Source organism: Vigna angularis, chromosome 5, assembly GCF_016808095.1.
Source record: "Vigna angularis cultivar LongXiaoDou No.4 chromosome 5, ASM1680809v1, whole genome shotgun sequence".
Classification (NCBI taxonomy): domain Eukaryota; kingdom Viridiplantae; phylum Streptophyta; class Magnoliopsida; order Fabales; family Fabaceae; genus Vigna; species Vigna angularis.
In genome coordinates this window covers 7,722,854-7,744,082 of record NC_068974.1, presented here as the reverse complement: position 1 = coordinate 7,744,082, position 21,229 = coordinate 7,722,854, and the positions used below count along the sequence as shown (strand labels likewise).

The 21,229-nt window shown below is 32.3% G+C and overlaps 2 protein-coding genes across 4 annotated transcripts; both read left to right on the top strand.

Annotated features, from left to right (window-relative positions):
* Positions 1-1,437: 1,437 nt before the first annotated feature.
* LOC108339158 (cold-responsive protein kinase 1) lies at positions 1,438-6,535 on the top strand. Of its 3 annotated transcripts, none has more exons than XM_052877772.1 (7): positions 1,438-1,537; positions 2,057-2,167; positions 2,509-2,624; positions 2,914-3,124; positions 3,210-3,447; positions 3,573-3,723; positions 5,924-6,535. In XM_052877772.1, exons 2-7 carry the CDS (start codon positions 2,095-2,097, stop codon positions 6,302-6,304), a joined length of 1,170 nt encoding a protein of 389 aa, XP_052733732.1. In that variant the 5' UTR covers positions 1,438-1,537; positions 2,057-2,094; the 3' UTR covers positions 6,305-6,535. The 3 variants fall into 3 exon arrangements, with proteins under 3 accessions (XP_052733732.1, XP_052733731.1, XP_052733730.1); XM_052877771.1 differs by having other exon boundaries at positions 1,519-1,537; positions 1,982-2,167; XM_052877770.1 differs by lacking the exon at positions 1,438-1,537 and adding an exon at positions 1,647-1,771.
* A 3,386-nt stretch (positions 6,536-9,921) lies between these two features.
* On the top strand, positions 9,922-20,335 carry LOC108340657 (probable beta-1,3-galactosyltransferase 14). Its single transcript, XM_017578172.2, has 7 exons — positions 9,922-10,464; positions 16,802-16,954; positions 17,030-17,112; positions 17,226-17,325; positions 18,491-18,604; positions 19,094-19,236; positions 19,979-20,335. The coding sequence occupies exons 1-7, from the start codon at positions 10,109-10,111 to the stop codon at positions 20,065-20,067; spliced, it is 1,038 nt and encodes a 345-aa protein (XP_017433661.1). The 5' UTR covers positions 9,922-10,108; the 3' UTR covers positions 20,068-20,335.
* Positions 20,336-21,229: the final 894 nt, after the last annotated feature.

Genomic DNA, 21,229 nt, shown 5'->3' with positions numbered 1-21,229 from the left:
TTTTATGATTTTAATAATAATAAGCATAATATACTTTCATCATATGTATGCTTAAATATACTATAGCACTAACGGAATCATAGAGGATTGTTTGTATTTTTAAAATAATTTTATTATCACTCAAGTTTTTAATATTTTAAAAATTAGGTTATTTATTATGCAAGTAATACCTCAAAAGAAAGTCTTAAACCTTAAGAAGGTAAAAGGAATGTAGAAAAAAAGTGGCATGAGGGATAGGTGGCCATAACTGCTAAAAAAAAACCTTACTCATTCTCAAAGTAACTTTTGCTTTTAATTATTAAAACCATAACTCACATAAATTATGGAAAACAAATGAAAGGTTCACATATTTTAAAACTCGTTATTAATAACATATTTTATTAATATAATAATACGAGTTAATATTTTAGGTTAAAATATTAAAAATATAATTAATATATTCATAATTTAAATTATTAATAAGTGTTTTTTTCTCCACGGTATCAAAATACCACCCCCTCCAAATTATAATTATAATTATAATAATAAGTTAAACGTAAAAGTCAGGAAATATTTTGAAAATTCTACGGCACTCTTCTGCTTTTTATGGCTTAAAACAAAAATAAATTGTTTACAAATAAACATAAATGTTAAATTTTAGAACAATAAAATATTTGCAGTTAAATAATCTTGTGATGAACGTTTCAATATACTTTGGAAGCATATTTTGTAATTAAAGTAAACAAATTTTAAGCCCTCATGTTGAATGAGAATTTGTAATTTAATAATTAAAAGCTGAAGTTCGATATAAAAAAAAACAGTTTAAATACAGCTTGAACTTAAGTTTTAAGTAAAATTTTATGTAAACTAATCTAACCCCTATCAGTTAGTCTAATAATGGGTCAATTGTATAAATTAAAATAAATAAATAAATACATTAATTTGATTTCCATTCTTATAATAATATTATCCTAATGAAATATAAGATTGACTAGTAATATTTGAAGGTTTGAAAAATAAGTAGTGAGTTCCAATCTCTCAATAGAAAGACACATTTGTTATATTTAAAACATTTTACATAAACTACTGCAAACACATATATGAATATATATGTTTACTTTTTTTCATGATAATAATCAATAATAAAGTTATTATTATAATTATAAAAATAATATAAATAAAATAATTTTATTGTAAATTTTTTTATTTATTTTATAGATAATTTTTTAGTTATAAATAGTTATTTTAATTTAAAAAATTGATTACTTAAATAATAAAATTGAATATATATATATATATATATTAAAAAATATATTTTATATAATAATATAAATAATAATATATTTTTGTTATAAAAGTAAATTTTGTGAAACTAAATTAAAAATTTTGCATATAGACCATTATGACTGAGTCTAAGTTTACCAGGTATTATTCTACTTTTGCAACTATAAGCTTCCGTGCTTTAAAAATAAGTTCATTGCTGTACAAAAGAAACATGTTCTCTCTCTTATAATTCACATTTTCAAAGACTTGGTTTCAGAAAATTGGTCTTCTTCATGTAAGTTTATCTGTGGTTATAGTTCAATTTCATTTTATGCAGAAATGTAGAAGGAAAAACTAGATTTGGTTCTTGCAGTTGCTATGATTGTAGTTTGTTGCCATTTCATATATTTAATTGTTCAATATGTCATATAGGATATACCCTTCTGTCATTTTCGAGTTTTTGTTGCACAATTGAAGAGTGATGGCAATGGAATGTTATTTTACTTGGTTACGCAAAGAAGCAAGCCAGGTTGACTTTTCATTAAGAATAAAAAAAAAGAAAAAATTGACTTTGGATTTTGATTTTTCGTATTCAATATTACTTTTTTAGGGTTGAATGTTATTCATCATTCTTTGATGGGGGTGTTTCTATGCAAATGGTATTTCTTTAATTGCATATTACAAGTAGCAGAAGTTCCCTGAAACTGCTGCTAAAAGTTTGACCAGATTTTGTTTTCAGAGGATCCCTTTGAGGCGGTTGCGATATTTTGAGAGATTTCAAGAGGATTCTCAATTATCTCTGTCACTTTTGCAGCACTAGGTTTGATTAATTGGAGCAGGAGGGTTACTCTGATGACTTGTTTCTTTAATCTTTTCAGAAAGAAAGGATCTTCCTCAGGCACTCGATTGACCGGAGTTGATTTAGGTATACTTTAATATTCATGTAGTCTTCCATGGATGAGCTTCTGTTTTGTTAAATTATTTATTCAATTGAACTGATCCAAGACTTGTTCCTTGTTGGTGGGTGTTTCCATGAACCACAAAACATAACAATCAAGTTTGGGTCACCCTCATTTCTTTATTAGTTGAATCTTCGTTTTTGAAAAGGGTTTGGGTAGGTGAGACTGTTACAGATGGCATACTTATATACCGGAAGCATGAGCCCTATTTTTGATGCTTTGTTTTTACTATCTGATATATAGAAAACATTGATATGATCAAAATGTTCCGTGCTTTGATCAAGTTACAATGTATATGCTGCAACAGATGTTTCAGAAATTCAGAATGTCAATATCTACACTTACAGGGAATTGCGAAGTGCCACCGAAGGTTTTAGTCCTGCAAACAAGATAGGGCAGGGAGGTTTTGGAGAAGTCTATAAGGTGATTGCAGCAGTATGGTATCAGTCTAAAATTTATGAAGATTTCTTAGATCCACTAAGGCTCTGATTGGGTTAATTCTCAATAAGCTATTGTAGGAAACGAAACTAAGAAGGTAAAATGAATTGAGTTTCTTCCAGGAGCTAACAAACTTATGCACTTAACTTTTATAGCTTATGGAGAAACTCAATGCCTTTTTTTCTTGTTTTCTTCTTCTATAAGTACTTATGTAGTTGTTTATCATGAGTTTAAGTAATAAAAATGTGGACTGATAAATTTCTCCATGGTTCAGGGAAAGCTGAGAAATGGTTCTCTGGTAGCTATAAAGGTTTTATCAGCTGAATCAAAACAAGGGGTTCGGGAGTTTTTGACAGAAATCAAGGTGATCTCTAGTATAGAGCATGAGAATCTAGTTAAGTTGCATGGATGTTGTGTGGAAGACAACCACAGGATTTTGGTATATGGCTATCTCGAGAATAACAGTCTAGCACAAACACTTATTGGTAATTGAATTAATGTCATGTGGTAAGAGTATGAATTGTTAAAACAAACTATCTTAATTATGAACTAATCCTTTTGAGTTTACAGGTGCAGGCCATAGTAACATCCAATTTAGTTGGCCCACAAGAAGGAACATTTGTGTAGGTGTTGCCAGGGGCCTTGCATTCCTTCATGAAGAGGTTCGGCCCCACATTATCCATAGAGACATAAAATCAAGCAATGTACTACTTGACAAAGATCTCCAGCCAAAAATTTCAGATTTTGGGCTTGCAAAGCTTATCCCACCAAACCTGACCCATATCAGTACACGTGTTGCTGGAACAGTGTAAGCTTACCATTTTGTCTTCAATTAGTTCATATTCTGAAGTTTCAGATTTTTGGAATTTTCAGGTTTATTAGCATTTTTACCCCCATTTCGTTCTTATTTGTTCTCCTGATTTGATTTTGTAGTGGTTATCTTGCTCCTGAATATGCAATCCGAAATCAAGTCACAAGAAAATCAGATGTTTATAGCTTTGGAGTTCTATTATTAGAAATTGTTAGTGGGAGGCCTAACACAAATAGACGTTTACCTGTCGAAGAACGGTATCTTCTCACAAGGGTAAGCACCTTTATGAAAATATTGATAAGGTACTAAAAGCAATTAGATTTAGTTGAGGATTTAACTCCTATGATCGAAACTTGTCTATGTTTTTTGAATTTGAGATACACCCAATCTCCTGATTGAACCTGTGAAACTCTTTTGTCTATTTGCACAGTGAGCCATCTGATTTTGTGCCTTCTGTAAATGGTATTTGAGTTGCTTTAAAGCCTCATCTCTTCTCATAAAATCTTGTGCAATTGCTTCCACTCATTCTATTAGCAAATTTAGCCAAAGGTGTTGGTCTTCTGTAAACCACTTCAGATGGGATGCATTGTGCAGCTCCTTGGACACTGGTATTATATTTATATTCAGCCCAAAAGTATAAAATTTGCCCAAGATTTTGACTGTTTAGAAAAAAAGCTCCTGAGGCATGGCATGGATATAAGTCCAGACCATTACTTCCCCAATTTTGGTTAAAATTGGATCTTTCTTAGCCTCTTAATTGATCTCTGCAATGTCTGGCCAAAAGGGTTTTGATATGGCTTGCATTTCTTTATCCTCATTCCTCCTAGACAAGGCATCCACAACTTTGTTGGAAGCACCCACATTGTACACTATCTCAAATTCATACCCCATCAGCTTTGCCAGCCAATTTTGCCGGTTTGGAGTGGTTATTCTCTATTCTAATAGATGTCTTCAACTTTTTTGGTCTGTAAATACAGTAAATACGGTATGGTCTCCAATGTTGGATAGCTAGTAAATTTAGCAAGTGTAGAATCTGCCGAGGCCTTGCAAAAGTGTACAATCTGCCGAGGCCTTGCGAAAGTGTACAATCGCTACTTCCACTTTTCATATAATATGCCCCAAATAAGACATCCTTGTTTTTCCAAAAGCACACTTTTCCTGGTTAATGCAGAAAGATTGCTTCACGAATTTACTTGGAACATGCCTCAAATGTTCCACATGGTCTACCCATGTTCTGCCACATACTGTATTAAAGAAAACATGGACATACTTCCTAAGGAAAAACTGGTGAATATTGGTTAATCCAAAAGACATTACTGAAGATTTTTAACGACCTGGATGTGTTTTGAAAGGGGTAATTTTTTAATGGGGGAAGCCTTGCGTTCTTGTGCTTGTGCTCTAGACCTGGTCTTAAGTAGTTGGTTTATCAGAAATATATTCATATCTGTGTTAAAATTATTCTGTCTAACACATCTCTGCTTGAAAGATCTAATTCTGAAATCATTCTTGAAATGTTTGTACATTGTATTTAGGTCCTGTCATATCTTTGTTTCCTATGGTTTCTTCTTGTAGAATTATAATCTTGCCTGTAAGAGTAAAGATTTTAGTTTGTGTATGTTAGATCATGTTTGGGCTGATGTTAAGACCTCCTCTAAAGTGTTTGTTTGGATGCCTAGTGAGGAGTTCATGCAATGTGAAAGAAATAGAAGAGATTAGCATGCATACACAGAATTTTATTTTTGATGCTCTTTCAATGGCACTTCATTTTCTTCTTCCCTATGTTAGTTTAAGCAGTCACATCCATTGCCCGTCTTGACTTTCTGAAACTTATCAACGTGTTCAACTCTGGTATCAATCTTTAAAAAAAAATTGTGGATAATTAAAAATAAATGTAAATAGGAGAAGCCATACTAGACCATGTGTTCATACCAAAGTCAATTTCCTATTCTCTATTCTTATGGTAGTCCTTTTAACTCATGTTACCTATTTCATACACATTAAGAAACAAGGTTACAATGTTGACATTAAAGTTTCAGCTAAGAAGACGGGCTTATGGGTGAAACCTCTTGGTTTTGGCCAAGAGCTGCTGTACTCTAGGGGAAACAAGTTATACTTGTTCAAGTAACATGGTTGATTCTGTCTCTATAGATTATAGTTTCAGTATACTATGCTTGAAATATAAGACATTTTCAATAGCTGCAATGTAGCTATCATAACAGAATGAGCTCTAGTAATGTAAAATTTGTAGAACTAAGGCATACTTAACCTGGGATCAATTTCTTTGTGCGTCAGGGAGTGAAATCATATTTCCTCAAAATGGATTAAGGGGCTTGGATCAAACAGCATATAGATCATTCTCCTACATATCTTTGAATTTGAATTGAAAATGGATGTGGGCTTAGTGGTACTAATAGGATATTAATGTTCATCATCGTTAAGTGGATGGAAACTCAAAAGTCAATGTGTTTTACAGGCTTGGGATTTTTATGAGGCTGGAGAGACAGAAAAATTGGTGGATGCTTTTCTAGATGGAAACTTCAATGTTGAGGAGGCAATCAGATTTTGTAAGATTGCTCTCCTTTGCACGCAGGATTCTCCTCAGCTCCGACCCTCTATGTCCATTGTGCTTGAAATGCTTTTAGGTGTAAAAGATGTGAATGAGGAGAATGTGACAAAACCAGGCATGATATTTGAATTTGTGGAAGCCAAAAGTGCATGGAAACAAAATGGCAACTCTGAAGAGAATGGTAAACTTATGTTGGCTGAAGGGAAGCAAGATGAGTCATCTTCTTCCGAAACCATGACCTCTTTTGCTACCATGACCTTCACAGCAATATGTGATCGAAGTAATTAATTTGATTGTCACTAGATAGCCTTGATTCTCCCACCTTATTCTGAAGCAGCCAATCTTTGTTGTCTTTTTTGGCTACAAAGCAGAGTGTAAATTTTTTGTCTAATATTTTCTTCTAATTCTATATTAATCAGTGATCAATGAGTTCAATTTGTAATTCATTGGTCGGGCAAACTTTTTGTAAGAAATTAGTGTCTTTGATCTATGTAGGCCATATACCATAGTATTTTGAATCAGGGCATTGTTTATTGTTGGCTTGGTTTTTTGTGTCTCTTATGCTGGTCTTTGTTTAAGAATAGTGCTTGCTCATACTTGTATCCAAGCTTTGTTCAAGCAAAAAACTCATTTTGTGCTTGTAAATTGTAATGCTACTTGAACTAAGTAATGAGATTACACTAAGAGCAGACACTGAATCCATCTCAGAAGTTGGTTCAATCAAAATAACTGCAGGGTGATGAACGAACCACTTTTTCAATTATGAGTAAAGGTTACTAATGTGTCAAATGGAGATTTCTCAATGATATGAGTATTTTGAAGCAATTTAACTCCAAAATACTATGAACAAACACAATTTTGTAATTAAATCAAAAGACTATATTCTTATGAAATTGGTTTTAGAGTAATCGAATTTAAATTATTAATAAAATTCTACTTGTTGACTTGACCCTAATCTTAATTTCAAAATTGCTTTTTAAAAATTCTCAAACTCTAAACCAACTCTTGGCACCTAATAGTATTTTTTTATTCCCATGTTTAGTACTCTAATTAAAAAAAAAATCTCAGTATGATCATATTAAAAAGCACTAAAGTTGGAAATATTTTAAAATTCAAACATTTATTAGATCTTAAATTATTAAGCTTGCTCTAGCGGCACAATCTCCTCCTTTCATTTTACATCAACGATTTTATAAAGTAACAAAAGGAAAACCAATGTTACTCGTCGTCTTATCCTCCGAATATCCATAACAAAAAATATACGCGGGTTTCTTTTATATCTGCGGGTATATAGGGATATCACCGAATATTCAAATTATTTAATAAGGTCTTAATACAATATAAATTTGAATGAGTTGCAACAAAAAATAAATTTTAAAAACTAATCCTTTTAAAAATAATTTTAATTTTATAGACTTAAATAAAAAATATAAATATATGAAATTAAATTTTAAACAGTTTTTTAGTAATTAATATATTTTCCATATTAACTTTGTTTTGATTACTTATTTTAAAAATATTAAAATAAAACTCACTAATAATTATTATCCAAAAAATATAAAAATAATAATTATGAGTAGGGATGACAACAGATCGGATCGGGCACGGATAATGCCTATCCGCAACCCGACCAGCAAAAAAAATCCGACCCGTAACTCGTTTACTATCTGCATGGGTACCCGCTTAAAAAATACTCGCGGGTATTTTAAAACCCTCGAGTACCCGTGGATACCACAAAAAATTAAAAAAATATATTTTATACATTTTTTAAATAAAATTTAAATAAAATTACAAATATATATATATATATATATATATATATATAATATAATATAAAGTAAATTAAATATAAATTAAAATTTATTTTTAATTAAATTTAACCTAATAAAATATAAATTAATTTTATTTTATTAAATTTAATTTAAAAAAATAAAAAATAAATATTTTTTTTTTATTTTTTGCGGAAAGCGGATATTCGTGGAGCGAATAGTTTAATACTCGCATCCAACCCGTTTAGAAGCGGGTATTAAAATACACGCACTCGTTATTTGCGGATAATAAATATCTCTGGATAGTAATTACCTGTCGTAGATTTTATCTACGAATACCCGCGAATTTTTTTGTCATCCCTAATTATGAGTAACGAATCTCATAATACATATTCCAGTTCCGTCATCAAATAGATAACATAATACATATTCCAGTTATGTGATCAAATAGATAATAAATACTCGTATCCATTACCGATAGACAATCCATTAAGAATATTCACAAATTTTACTTGTATATATTCATACGTGCAACTTTTTTTTTTTGTCATTTCTTATTCTATTCCTTTAATTTTATTAAGAAATGACATATAACACAAATACGTAATTTTTTTATTAAAAGATTTCTGATATTAAAATTCATAAACTTAAGATTCTTTACTCATTTTACATCATACTTATTTGATTTATAATTATGATAAACTATTAAATTATTTTGAAAAAAAAAAACCCTAAAAGAGTTCTCAGTTTTTCTAAAGGGTCACCGAACTATGATACTTAGGAGACTTAGAATTAACTCTCTTTCTCTTACACGCAACCACCGGCACAAACTTGTACACTATGCAAGCATGACCTTTTTATTTTGTGTTCTTTATAATTTGACATTCTTATAAGTGTACTTTTCAAGCTGTAGCTGTTGTAAAGTTTCAACGTAGATGTCTAGGTGAGCTTTTCAGTACTATTTAATTTTTAGTATTTGCGATGTTTTTCACTCCTTCCCAGATGATTTGTGTATGTTAAGAAATGCTTACCTAACATATGCTGGTGGAGGTTCAATGAAGAACGATGTTGTTTTTTATGTTTGAATTAATGGTTTTGCCTTGTTTACATATCTATTTTATTAAACTTTGAATGTAAAAAAAAATTGAAGCATATAAATCTACAACATTGTCCCAATAAAAAAATATCCAATTTAGATTTATTGGCTCATGATTTAGAAATCCAAAAGCATCGTGGATGCGTTCGTGATCTAGGTTTGGGTCCTTGCTCATCTAAAGTTTTTGAAATTAATGCTTGTTCTCATAAAGGATCATCTTCAATTTCTCCTTCTAATGTTGAACCACAAACTTAGGTTAATGAATATTTTATCAATTACTTGGTTTGTTCCTTTTATGATTAACTTGTTAGATATAATTTTTCTTACTTTTTAAAATAATTTCATCTGTTATATGTATCTTCATTGACATCACAAATCAATGAAATGAAGGAAATGACAGTGTTTATGTTGCAAAATTATTCGGATCAATTACCTTCAAAGTTTGTCACATTTCAACCATCGGTAATAATTGCTAAATTCATTTGTATGATTTTTTTAAAAATATATAACCGACTAATTATTATGTTATATTGTAGGTATCTGATTAAGAAAACGTGCCAAACGATGAATGTAACGAAGATGAAGAAAATTAGACATTTTATTTATGTATAGTTCATAGTTTGATGACAGAGATGCCTTATAATCATCTTCTTTTAGGGTGTTATTATGTGGCTTTGATGATTTGTAGTGATTGTCCAATTCAATAATTATTGAATCTAAACTGACTTGATTCAATTTAAATGTTCTTAATTTTAGATTTTAAAAATCAAAAAATTATTGAATCTAAATTCGATCCAAATTCAATAAAATAGGTTAGATTTAAAATTTAAAAATTTAAATTTAAATTTTGAAAATAATTTATCTAAATAAATCCAAAGAAATAAATTTGAATAATTGTAAATTGAAATTGAGATTTTAGATTTTTTCATTATTAATAATTTTCTTAGAGCGAGTGTGTGTATACATATTGTGTGTAGCATTCCAATTTACATTTAATATTTATTTTCCATATGAAAGAAAGTTATTAGTCTAATAAAAAAAAAGTGAGAAACATAGGCGTTAAGCGTTAGGCGTTAGGCGTACTGTTGTAGTCTCTAGTTTCTAACAACAACTACTCATAGTACATCCAACCTTCATTCATTTTTGTGTGCCATGAACGTATCTTCATCAAGCTTCATCTTCACCTTCGCCCTCACCACAGCACTGTGCTGCCCCATTCCCTGAGCCATGCCTTCTTCCCCCAAATCCTACGCCCTTCCCTACGGCCGCCACCCCTCGCCCTTCGTCGCGCGTAGATCTACCCTCTCCCTCCTCCTCATCTCCGTTCTCCTCATCCTCTTCCTCTTCGCCGCCGTCCCCTACCTAACCCAGATTCGCCACAGTGGCTGTGCCGACGTGCACCCCCGATCGGTGCGCGTCGTCTGGGAACACGCCGGCAACGCGAACGCCGCTGTCGCTGTTGGAGATGGAGGGAGGCACAAGGTGATGGGGTTTGTGGGCATTCAAACGGGATTTGGATCCGCTGGGAGAAGAGAGGCGTTAAGGAAGACGTGGTTTCCCTCTGATCGCCAAGGCCTTCAACGGTATTCGCTTTATCTCTTCTAACTCCTCCCCATTTGTTTTTTTTAGCTTAAATGCAGTTTTAGTCCTCAAACTTTGCTTTTTAACTCTGCCAAATAGTATCGTGTCATCCCTTTACTCCACCTCATCTATGATATAATGCATTTATTTTTGTTGTTGTTGCTGTTGCAGTTTTTGTGATCTTTTGCATTTGTCCAAATTTGCTTACTATATGTTCAATTGAGCGATTTCAGTGTTGGAATTTTTTCATTTGTTAAAATGGGGTACCTCCATTTGTCTCACATCTAAATAGTGTCGAAATTAGGTAACAATAACATCTAGTTCATCTTTGCCAGGATGAGTGTGGTCTTTGGTCCATGGATATGATTCACCAGTGTCCTAAGGTTTTTCCTAAGACTAAACTCGACCGAAAGATAAGTAAAGTCTGACATAATTGTTTCTACTAAGATCGAACCTGGGGAGTCTATAAAAGAAATTCAAATGAACTTCTATTCTTTATTTTGGTTTTCATTTATTTTATTCTTAATCTGCTCTCAAATATTGAAGAGAATGTTTTGCTTTTGCAACGAATAAAAGTAATGTATTTATTGAGAAGAGTGACATTAGTATAATGTGTTGAAATAAGTAATAAGTAGTGCATTGGGAACCATTTATATGGTGAAATCATGATTAGTACTTAGTCTTGTACCTAGAATTCTAGTGCACTCTGAGTTGTACCTAGGAATTTAGGGTAGTCTTTTGATTTTTCATCTTCCATTGTATCAGTTTCTATCATTATAAATAGAAGATCACAAGAGGGATCTTGTATGCCCTCCAATTTTATATTCTCTTTTTATTCTCAACTTAATGAAATTGATTTAATAAGTAACATATTCATTTTTGTTATTCATAATATATGAAAAGACTATGATTTTGGGATTGAGGGATTACTATCTCTTGCCTAATTAACTGTTTGATCTGTTAGTAACTAATGATGTAGAGACAACACTTGCGCATTTGAGTGATTATGTGAGTTTCTTCACCTCCCTTGTGCCCATTGTATTCATCCATGGTTTGAATAGTCTTATAGAAAAAAGAAAGATTTTTTGACTTGTATCAGTCTGATAATTAAGTACGAGGTGGTTGATGATAGCAAATTCTGTTGCAAAATCACTCAATCAGAATAATAGTGACCAAAGTTGTACAAGTAAACATAAGGAGGACCAAAATTGCATATAAGTCTTTTATTTTTAGTCATAGGGTTTTGAGAGAAGTGAACGGTTTTGCATATGATTTTTTTTTTTTTTTTGGAGTTTTGATGTGAGAACAAAGCTTTTTACGGTGATGTTACTAATTCTCTTCTGGGAAATTGTTTAGGGGCCCAGATGTTAGGAATTCAGAAATGTGAAGTGCAATATCAAAAGTTTGTATCTGGACTAGGAGTGGGGTGACATTTGTTCTGTCTTAGGTTGTGTTTGTTTCTGGGTATGCATAGTTTCTGCATGTGTAAAAGGAAGGATTTGCGATTAATCCATGCGTTTGTTTCGACTGATTTGCGGTGATTTAAAAGCGCAGATTTGCAAGAAAAATTATAAATCCATCCACGCATATTAGAACATATTTGTCATGATGTACTCCATTCATTGAGTGTTTGGATTGTGGAGTAAATTTGAGGAAGAGTGAGGGGATGAATTTGAGGGGATGGAGAGGGGATTGTGGTGTTATTTGGATTAAAGGATTTGAAAAGATAGACGAAGAGATTTGAAAGGAAAATCTGTGAGAGTTTGTAAATGATGTGATAGATTAAAAAGAAGTTTTAATTGATACAAATATATGATTATCAATTTTCCCTTGTATAGAAATTTGATATAAATTTAAATTTAAGTAGTCGAAATTATTTTAAAATGAAATTGCAATTGTTAATGATAAAAAAAATTAAAATTGTAAAAATAAAAGGAAAATTTATTAAAGGGATTTGTAGGATTAAATTTCAAATGCATTTTCTTAAATAATAATTTGTATATTATTATTTAAATTATTGTGAATCATATTTATTAACACACAAATAATTATATATACCTAATAAATATTTATTAACAATTAACTAATGTATATTTATCATCATACAAAATTAATTATGATAACAATTACTAGCATACCAAATTATTAACACCTCTAACCTATTGAAGAATAAGAAAACCAACTCCTTATCCTACTATCAATACCGTCAACCAAGACTTCTTCACCACAGACCACCAAGAACCACTATACTGGACGTCGTCCAACTCAAAAAGAAAAGAACACAGTCAAATATTACATGAACATCACATCCAAACTAGATTTCATCTGCATGTTATGAGACCATGGAATCAATTTCAGTCTCATTTTATTCGTCAAATGCCACATCATCGATTCTACTACAACCATACTTGATTCCATCATACCCAACATACGAACATAATTGATTCCACTTGCATTTATAAGACCATGGAATTGATTCCATGTTATTTCATCTTTGCAATCACAAGCACAAAATCAATTCCATCGTCTTCCTTGGTAGAACAAAATCTATTCCATTGTCTTCCTTGGCATCAAAGAATCGATTCCATCATCTTCCTTGACAGCACAAAATCGATTCCATCATTTTCCTTGGCAGCACAATCGATTCCATCATTTTCCTTGGCAGCACAAAATTGATTCCATCATCTTCCTTGGTAGCACAAAATCGATTTAGGCAAACATAGAATCGATTCCCTTTTCACCTGAAATTGAAACGTAACAAAAAAAATAGACTAAATGACTAAATGCTAGGCACAAAGACGTGTTCGATAAGACTAAATGACAAGCTCGGCTAGGCAAGGCTAAATGACAAGCTCGGCTCGATAAGATCATATGACGGCAAGCTCGTCAAGACTAAACGACAAGCTCAGCTCGACAAGGCTAAAGGACAAGCTCAACTCGGTAAGACTAAACGACCAAAAGAAGAATTTTGTTGAATATTTTGACATTTCTCACCTTAACAAGGTTGTGTGTGGATTGAGAACACTACACCTTCTCTACAAGCTTCACCACAAGAACCCTGCAAAACTCCTTCTCCTCTATGAGTGGCATCACAAGAACTCAACAAAACTCCTTCTCCTCTACGACCAAGACCATGAGACTCTCACTAAAGTGCAGGTTTGAAGCTTATATTCAATTGAATGCTGCACCTCTACCTCCCAACAATAACATTGATGGTGTTTTGAAACAAACAGCTACCCCTTCCAGTCAAAGGCTGTCATTATTAAGGAGAATCCCCACCGTGCTGCATCAGGAATCTCTACTGTTCATGCATAACTTTAGTATCTTTCACGTACATGGCAGCAGTGTAATTTCAAATAAAAGACAAGGATATTTTGGTCTTTGAATGGAGCATGCACAGTACATCATGGCAAATCTGTTCTAATATATGTGGATGGATTTATAATCTCTTGCAAATTCGTGCTTTTAAATCACTGCAAATTAGTGGAAACAAACACATGGATTAATCGCAAATCCATCCTTTTACACATGTAGAAACAATGCATATGTAGAAACAAACACAACCTTAACGACCAAAATATCCTTACCTTTTATTTGAGATTACATTGCTACCATGTACGTGAAAGATGCCAAATCTTTTCATGAATAGTGGAGATTTCTGATGTACCACAATGGAGATTCTCCTAGCTGATGACAACCTTTGACTGGAGGGGTAGCTTCTTTGTTTCAAAACACCATCAATGTTATCGTTGGGAGGTAGAGGTGCAACATTCAATTGAATATAAGCTTCAAACCTGCATTTGTGTGAGAGTCTCATGGTCCTAGTTGTAGAGGAGAAGGAGTTCTACTGAGTTCTCGTGGTGAAGCTCGTAGAGGAGAAGGATTTCTGTCTGGGTTCTCATGGTCCAGCTCGTAGAGGAGAAGGCGCAATGTTCTCAACCCACACACAAGCTTGTTAAGGTGAGAAATGTAAAAATAATGAACAAAGTTCTTCTCTTGCCGAGCTGAGCTTGTCGTTTAGTCTTGTTGACATTGCCGTCGTTTGGTCTTGCCGAGTTGAGCTTGTCGTTTAGCCTTGCATAGTCGAGGTCATCCCTGTGCCTAGTGTTTAGTAGTTTTGTATAATTTTTCTGTTACAATTCAATTTTGGTGAACAAGGAATTGATTTTGTGTTTGTCTGAATCAATTATGTGTTGCCAAGGAAGATGATGGAATTGATTATGTACTGCCAAAGAAGATGATGGAATTGATTCTGTGCTACCAAGGAAGGCGATGGAATCAATTCTGTGCATGTGGTTGTGGAGATGAAATAACATGGAATGGATTCTATGGTCTTATAAGTGCAAGTGGAATCAATTCTATTCGTATGTTGAGTATGATGGAATCAATTATGGTTGTTGTAGGATCAATTTTGTGGCATTCGATGAACTAAATGAGATTGGAATCGATTCCATGGTCTCATAACATGCAGGTGGAATCTATTCTAGTAGTCGTGTTTAATGTTCATGTAGTATTTGACGTGTCCTTTTTTCTTGTTTGTGAGGTGGAGGACGTCCAACACGGTGGTTCTTTGTAAGAAGTTCTGGTTGATGGTGTTGTTAGCTGGATAAGATGTTGGTTTGCTTATTCTTCAACAAGTTAGAGGTTTGGTATTGTGGTTAATCATTTGGTATGTTGATAATTGTTACCTAAATTAATTTTGTATGATGATAAATAAGTATTAGTTAATTGTAATAAATATTTATTAGTTATATATAATTATTTTTGTGTTAATAAATATGATTCACAATAATTTAAATAATAGTATACAAATTAATATTTAAGAAAATGCATTTGAAATTTAGTCCTACAAATCCCTTTTATTTTTACAATTTTAATTTTTTTTAATTGTTAACAATTTCAATTTCATTTTAAAATAATTTCCACTACTTAAATTTAAATTTATATCAAATTTCTACCAAGGATAAGTTGGTAATCATATGTTTTTATTAATTAAAACATTTTTTTTAATCTATCACACCCATCATATCATTCACAAACTCTCACAAACTTTTCCTTTAAACCCCTCCATCTATCCTTCCAAATCCGTTGATCCAAACAACACCACAATCCTCTCAAGTCCATCCATCTACTTACTCTCCCTCAAATCCACCCTCGAATCCAAACAGTGTGTTAATGATAACCATCAAGCAACACATTGTTTTAGAAGCATCAAATAATTACAATTTCTTTTCTTCTAAAATATAGAAGTTCAAAGAAAAGTCTTTTTTTCAAAAATAAATGATTATATGGTAAGTATGTATTTTTTTTCTACCTTTAATGGTTTAAGTATATTTTTTGTTTTAGTTCATCAAATTTTTTATTCATTTTTTCAGTTAACAAAAATGATGTGGTTTTAGTCCTTCAGCATGGACTAGAGGCATGTGGTTTTTGTAAATTGTAGGGATTAAAAACTAAGAACCTTGTTGGAAGTCCCACATCGACTAGAGATAAGACCAATTCATACTTTATAAGTGAGTGCAAACCTCACCCTACAAGCCGGTTTTGTGGGGTTGAGTTAGGTTTAAAGTCCACTTCTAATATGGTATCAGAGCTATGGTTAGAGCCTATCCTAGCGAGTTCTAAGTGAGCATTCTATTCTTCTATTCCACCCGCTATCGGGCCGTTATCGGACCACCCAATTTCTACTATCGCGCACGGGATGTCTATACCTTGGCGTGAAGGAGGTGTGTTGGAAGTCCCAGATCGACTAGAGATAAGGCCAATTCATACTTTATAAGTGGGTGCAAACCTCACCCTACAAGCCGGTTTTGTGGGGTTGAGTTAGGTTTAAAGTCCACTTCTAATAAACCTTTTGCAGGGGAGTAAACTTTAAAGGTCGTATTTTTAGGGACTTTTAGTATATTTAAGTCTTGTTTTAAGTATTTTTATATACAGCTATGGTTTTGGAAATGTACATGAACCATGATCCTTTTTGTAGTGATACTCGTCATTTATATTTGGATTTTACAACATTGATATTAATGTATAATAATGGAGAGGGTGAAAAGGAAAGTGAAAATGGATGGGGGATGATGGTTATCTGTATTTTATTGTGAATTTGAGTATTACTGATTTGCAAAGCTTATTTGTAGAACTGTTTATGAATGTTCCACATCCTAGGTTCTCGTCTGTGTTAATTTAGCTTGTTTGGATTCGGCTATAATGTAGATTGCAGTGTCTGAAGTTATGTAAACTTGGTGATTGTATTTTGTTGGTGGGTTGGATATTTTGAGGGAAGCTGGTTTGAGAATGGAGGAAGTTGGTACTGTCATTTTAATTATTGACTGTTGCTTGCAGCTTGGAAGAATCCACTGGGTTGGCTTTTAGGTTTATCATTGGTAGAACAAGTGACAGAGGAAAGATGTCTTCACTTCATAAGGAATTAGCAGAATATGATGATTTCATTTTGTTGGATATCCAAGAGGAGTACAGTAAGCTCCCATACAAAACGTGTGTGCTGAGAATGACTACATTTTTTTTTCTTTCTGTATTGTGCTTGCTAAATTGAAAATTCATTCATTACAGGTTAGCTTTCTTCAAAGCTGCTTATGCTCTTTTTGATGCTGAATTTTATGTCAAAGCTGATGATGACATATATTTAAGGCCAGGTGACTTGATATTTTAATGCTTAATGTGGTAAATACATTGAAGAACTTCCTTTATGAGATGACTTTTACAATTCTAATTAAGATTTATGTTCATATTTTTAATTTGTCTTCAGATCGTCTATCATTGCTACTGGCCAAAGAACGATCTCATCCTCAGACATACATAGGATGTATGAAAAAAGGACCTGTTTTCACTGATCCAAAACTCAAATGGTTAGTTTTGTTTTGGTGATTTTAGTTTATCTTAAAAATTTTAGTTTGATTCTGTATAGATGAATTTTCCCAACTCTGCACTTTCAGCTTGACACAATTTTACACAGGAGAAATAAAAAAATTATGGCATTAATAAATTATTCCAACAATGAAACAAGAGTAATATGTAGAACTTGAGGTCTCTACTTGATGAGGCTATTTGCCTGAGAAAGAAATATAAATTATTAATACTATTTAGTTGTTAGATTTACCAACGAACAAAAAAATTATGCCATTAATAAATTACTCCAACAATGGAACAAGAGTAATATGTATAACTTGAGGTCTCTACTTGATGAGGCTATTTGCCTGAGAAAGAAATATAAATTATTAATACTATTTAGTTGTTAGATTTACAAACGAACAACTACTATCGCAAGAGAGATAATGTAAGATAAGTTTGCATGTAGATTCCTGTTTTAATCATACTTGTTATCTTACTGTTAGCTATTTTTTGGCGGGGTTGCTTCTAAGAATCAGGTTGGAGAATGAGGCCATAGGTTCTTTTCAAGGTGAAATGCATATACTTTCATCCAAAAGTTGAAAGTAAAGTGGTTCACTGTGGTTGAATCAAAATAAATATATAATTTGTTTAGATCACAGGATGTTATTAAAATAATTGTGGAATTCAACTACTTTTTGTTTTCATCTTTAATTTTCATTTGATAACAACAGATAGATTTTCTTAAATAGTAATATACACCAAAAGATAAAAACTATCTTTCTTCAACGTATATATATAATATACTTTGTCTAGTCAATTAAAATAAAATATTTGCTCAATGAATCGCTCTTTTATTGTTAATAATAGATACTGTTGGGGAATGACCTTTTTAATCCCACGTAATGGGATAAGGCTTTGAATTGTTGGATGTAAACTTGATCCCCAAGAAATGGTCATAGAATTACAAGATTGAAACAATTTCAAACCTTTTAATGTGGCACTTCATTGCCAATTTTGTTTTAGACCTCATTATCAATATTTGTCACCGTTATATTTTTTGGGTTGAAAATGCTAATGTAGTGTGGTATCCTCACCACATTGTTACACTTAAGGCCTCAACTTGTAACCAGCATTTTATCATACTTTTTCTTATGGAGTACTTTTTCTGATAAAATCCTGTAGGTATGAGCCTTTGTCTAATTTGCTTGGAAAGGAGTATTTTCTTCATGCCTATGGTCCTATTTATGCTCTTTCTGCTGATGTTGTCTCAAGCTTGGTTGCTCTTAGGAATGACAGGCAAGTATTCTTTCCTCCAGAACTTGCATGGCCACATGACCTTAAGTAGACAGTAGAATCACAAATCTTTCTTGTAGTTTATTGGGCACAGTAGGAAGTAATACTCGCTTGATAAACTCGTTGATGTTTAGATATAGAAATGTTTTTTGGGCTGATCCATTTGTAAGCAGGTATGCAATGCACAAGGAAAACAAAATTACCAGGAGATTTGTGTGCTAGGGTTGGATAATTTCAGTTTCTAATCTCATAAAAGAAATAGTTGAGATACTGCCCTAATCTTTGCTTAGTCTTGTTAGTTTTCTCACTGGTGCAAATGGATTGAGAGCTATACTCTTTGTTACCTAAATATCATATTTTGGAGGTTGAGGTCTTAAATTTCCTCTCGATATAAAGGGCTGGAGGTTACAATTTATAAATATGATGATATGGACCTTTGTTCAATACATAACCTCTTTCTCACTTCAATATAATGCTTTTGCATTGTTTCAGTTTCCGAATGTTCAGCAATGAGGATGTTACTATTGGAGCTTGGATGCTAGCTATGAACGTCAACCATGAGAATAATCATGAACTTTGTGCTACAGACTGCACAGCCACATCTGTCGCTGTGTGGGATATTCCAAAGTGTTCAGGTTGGTGTTTCTCTTTGAACAATGATGTTACAACAGCATCAGTATTTGGTGCTTTGCAAGACAGAATTTTCTAGGAGAACCTTAAAAGTATGAAATTCATGAATTGGGATCCCATAAAATAATTGGTATTATGGGCTACCTCATGGTGCATTGTTTTGAGCTATTCAATGTTGTCTTGTATCTTTCAGTCCAAATATCGATGGAGGTGTTTGGATGGGAAAAGGGAAAGATATTTCTTAATTTCTAAATTAAGAGGATGTTTATAAAAATAAATTAAGGGATGTTAAAGGATCATTATCATTGAAAGGTTACATCATAATCTGCCGTTTTTATTTTCTTTATTTTAATATAATCTCAAATAAGGGATTCTAGTTAAAATGAAAATTTCTCTTACCTCCCCTTTACCTCTAAAGATCATCTCTTCAAAGTACAAATTTTGTTAAAAAGACCTTTTAAATGGATGAGCTGCTGAAGTTTGTAGCATCAAAATAAATAATCAAATATTTTCCTACAAAATATTTAATAATGAACTTATCCGTATTTGAGGCATGAATTAATCCGCAAATTGGGAATCTGGTTTTGGTGAGGTTATATGATTAATTCGTTTCAGAGGATCTTTCATACTTTGTAGTCTGCATTTAACTTCTTGTTATGTGTGTATGTCCACACACACACACACACATATAATATATGCAGCCGAAAATGGAATATTTTATCCTAATGATCTGCTGTTCACCTACAGGTCTGTGCAACCCAGAAAAGAAAATGTTGGAACTCCATCAAAAGGAGACCTGTTCTAAGACCCCAACTCTGGAATCAGATGATGAATAGAATTTGTGGGTATATAAAAGCAAAGAAAGCTGAGAAGGTAGTGAAGGAAATAGGTATCACTGCCATTCTTATGATCTTTCTCATTCTTCTTTCTTCCATTTATTAGAAGAGATGTGGTTGTGTTTTATTTCCCCAGTTTTCTTCCCCTTGTATACTTGGGAGAGGTTAGCATTAGCCGATATGAAGAAGGTTCTTTAGGGAAGGCTTTTATATATATATACTACATGAGAGAATATATAGATTTCACAAATGAGAGACCAAGAGATAATTTGCTAATTGTGATTTTAATTTTATTCTTTCTTGAGGTTATATATATACTCTGATTCATGTTATACTTTTTAAAAAATGGGAGTTTTGTACAAGTTTTCCCTCTTGCATGTGTCATATTTACTTCAAGCTTCATGTGTTCATCATGTACTAGATATGGATACAGACACAGATACAACACGGATACGGACATGGAAATACGGTTAACTGATACAACACAAACATGAGATACGGTTAACGAATACAACACAAACATGGAGATACGGTTAGCGGATATGACACGGACATGGAGACATGGTTAAATTGAAAAAAATACAAGATATGGGACATGACGTGTGTATATGTATATATATATATATATATATATATATATATTAGTTTCCAAGTGTCAACTAACACAAATATAAATATAATTTATCTAATATTCAAAAGGCAAAAAGCCAAAAGTAGTGATAATGTAAGATTGTTTTTTATTCTTATAATCATAATAAAATTTTATCTAATTAGTTGACAAGGTTACTAGAATAATGTAAGAAAAAAAAATATTTTTGAAGGTTATAGATTTTCCCATTGCTTGCAAGACCAGCTGAATGAATCTAAAGTATGAGTGTTGATTTAGCTTCCATTGAAATATTTTCTCAGCTATGCTTTTTTATTGTTCTGTTGACTCATTTTCTGAAATTAATAGGTTTAGTTTTATATTCTTAAAGAAACTCTCTACCAAAAAAAAGAGAAGCGTAAGGTAGAAACTATGGAATCATTCTGTGAACTTCTTAATGAACTTTTTTGCTGTGAAAAGAAGTATAATGCATGATGTGTAATATCTAAGAACAAGAGTACATTCAAAACCCTTAAATCTTACGTATCTATTATTGTTACTTTCATTATATTCTAC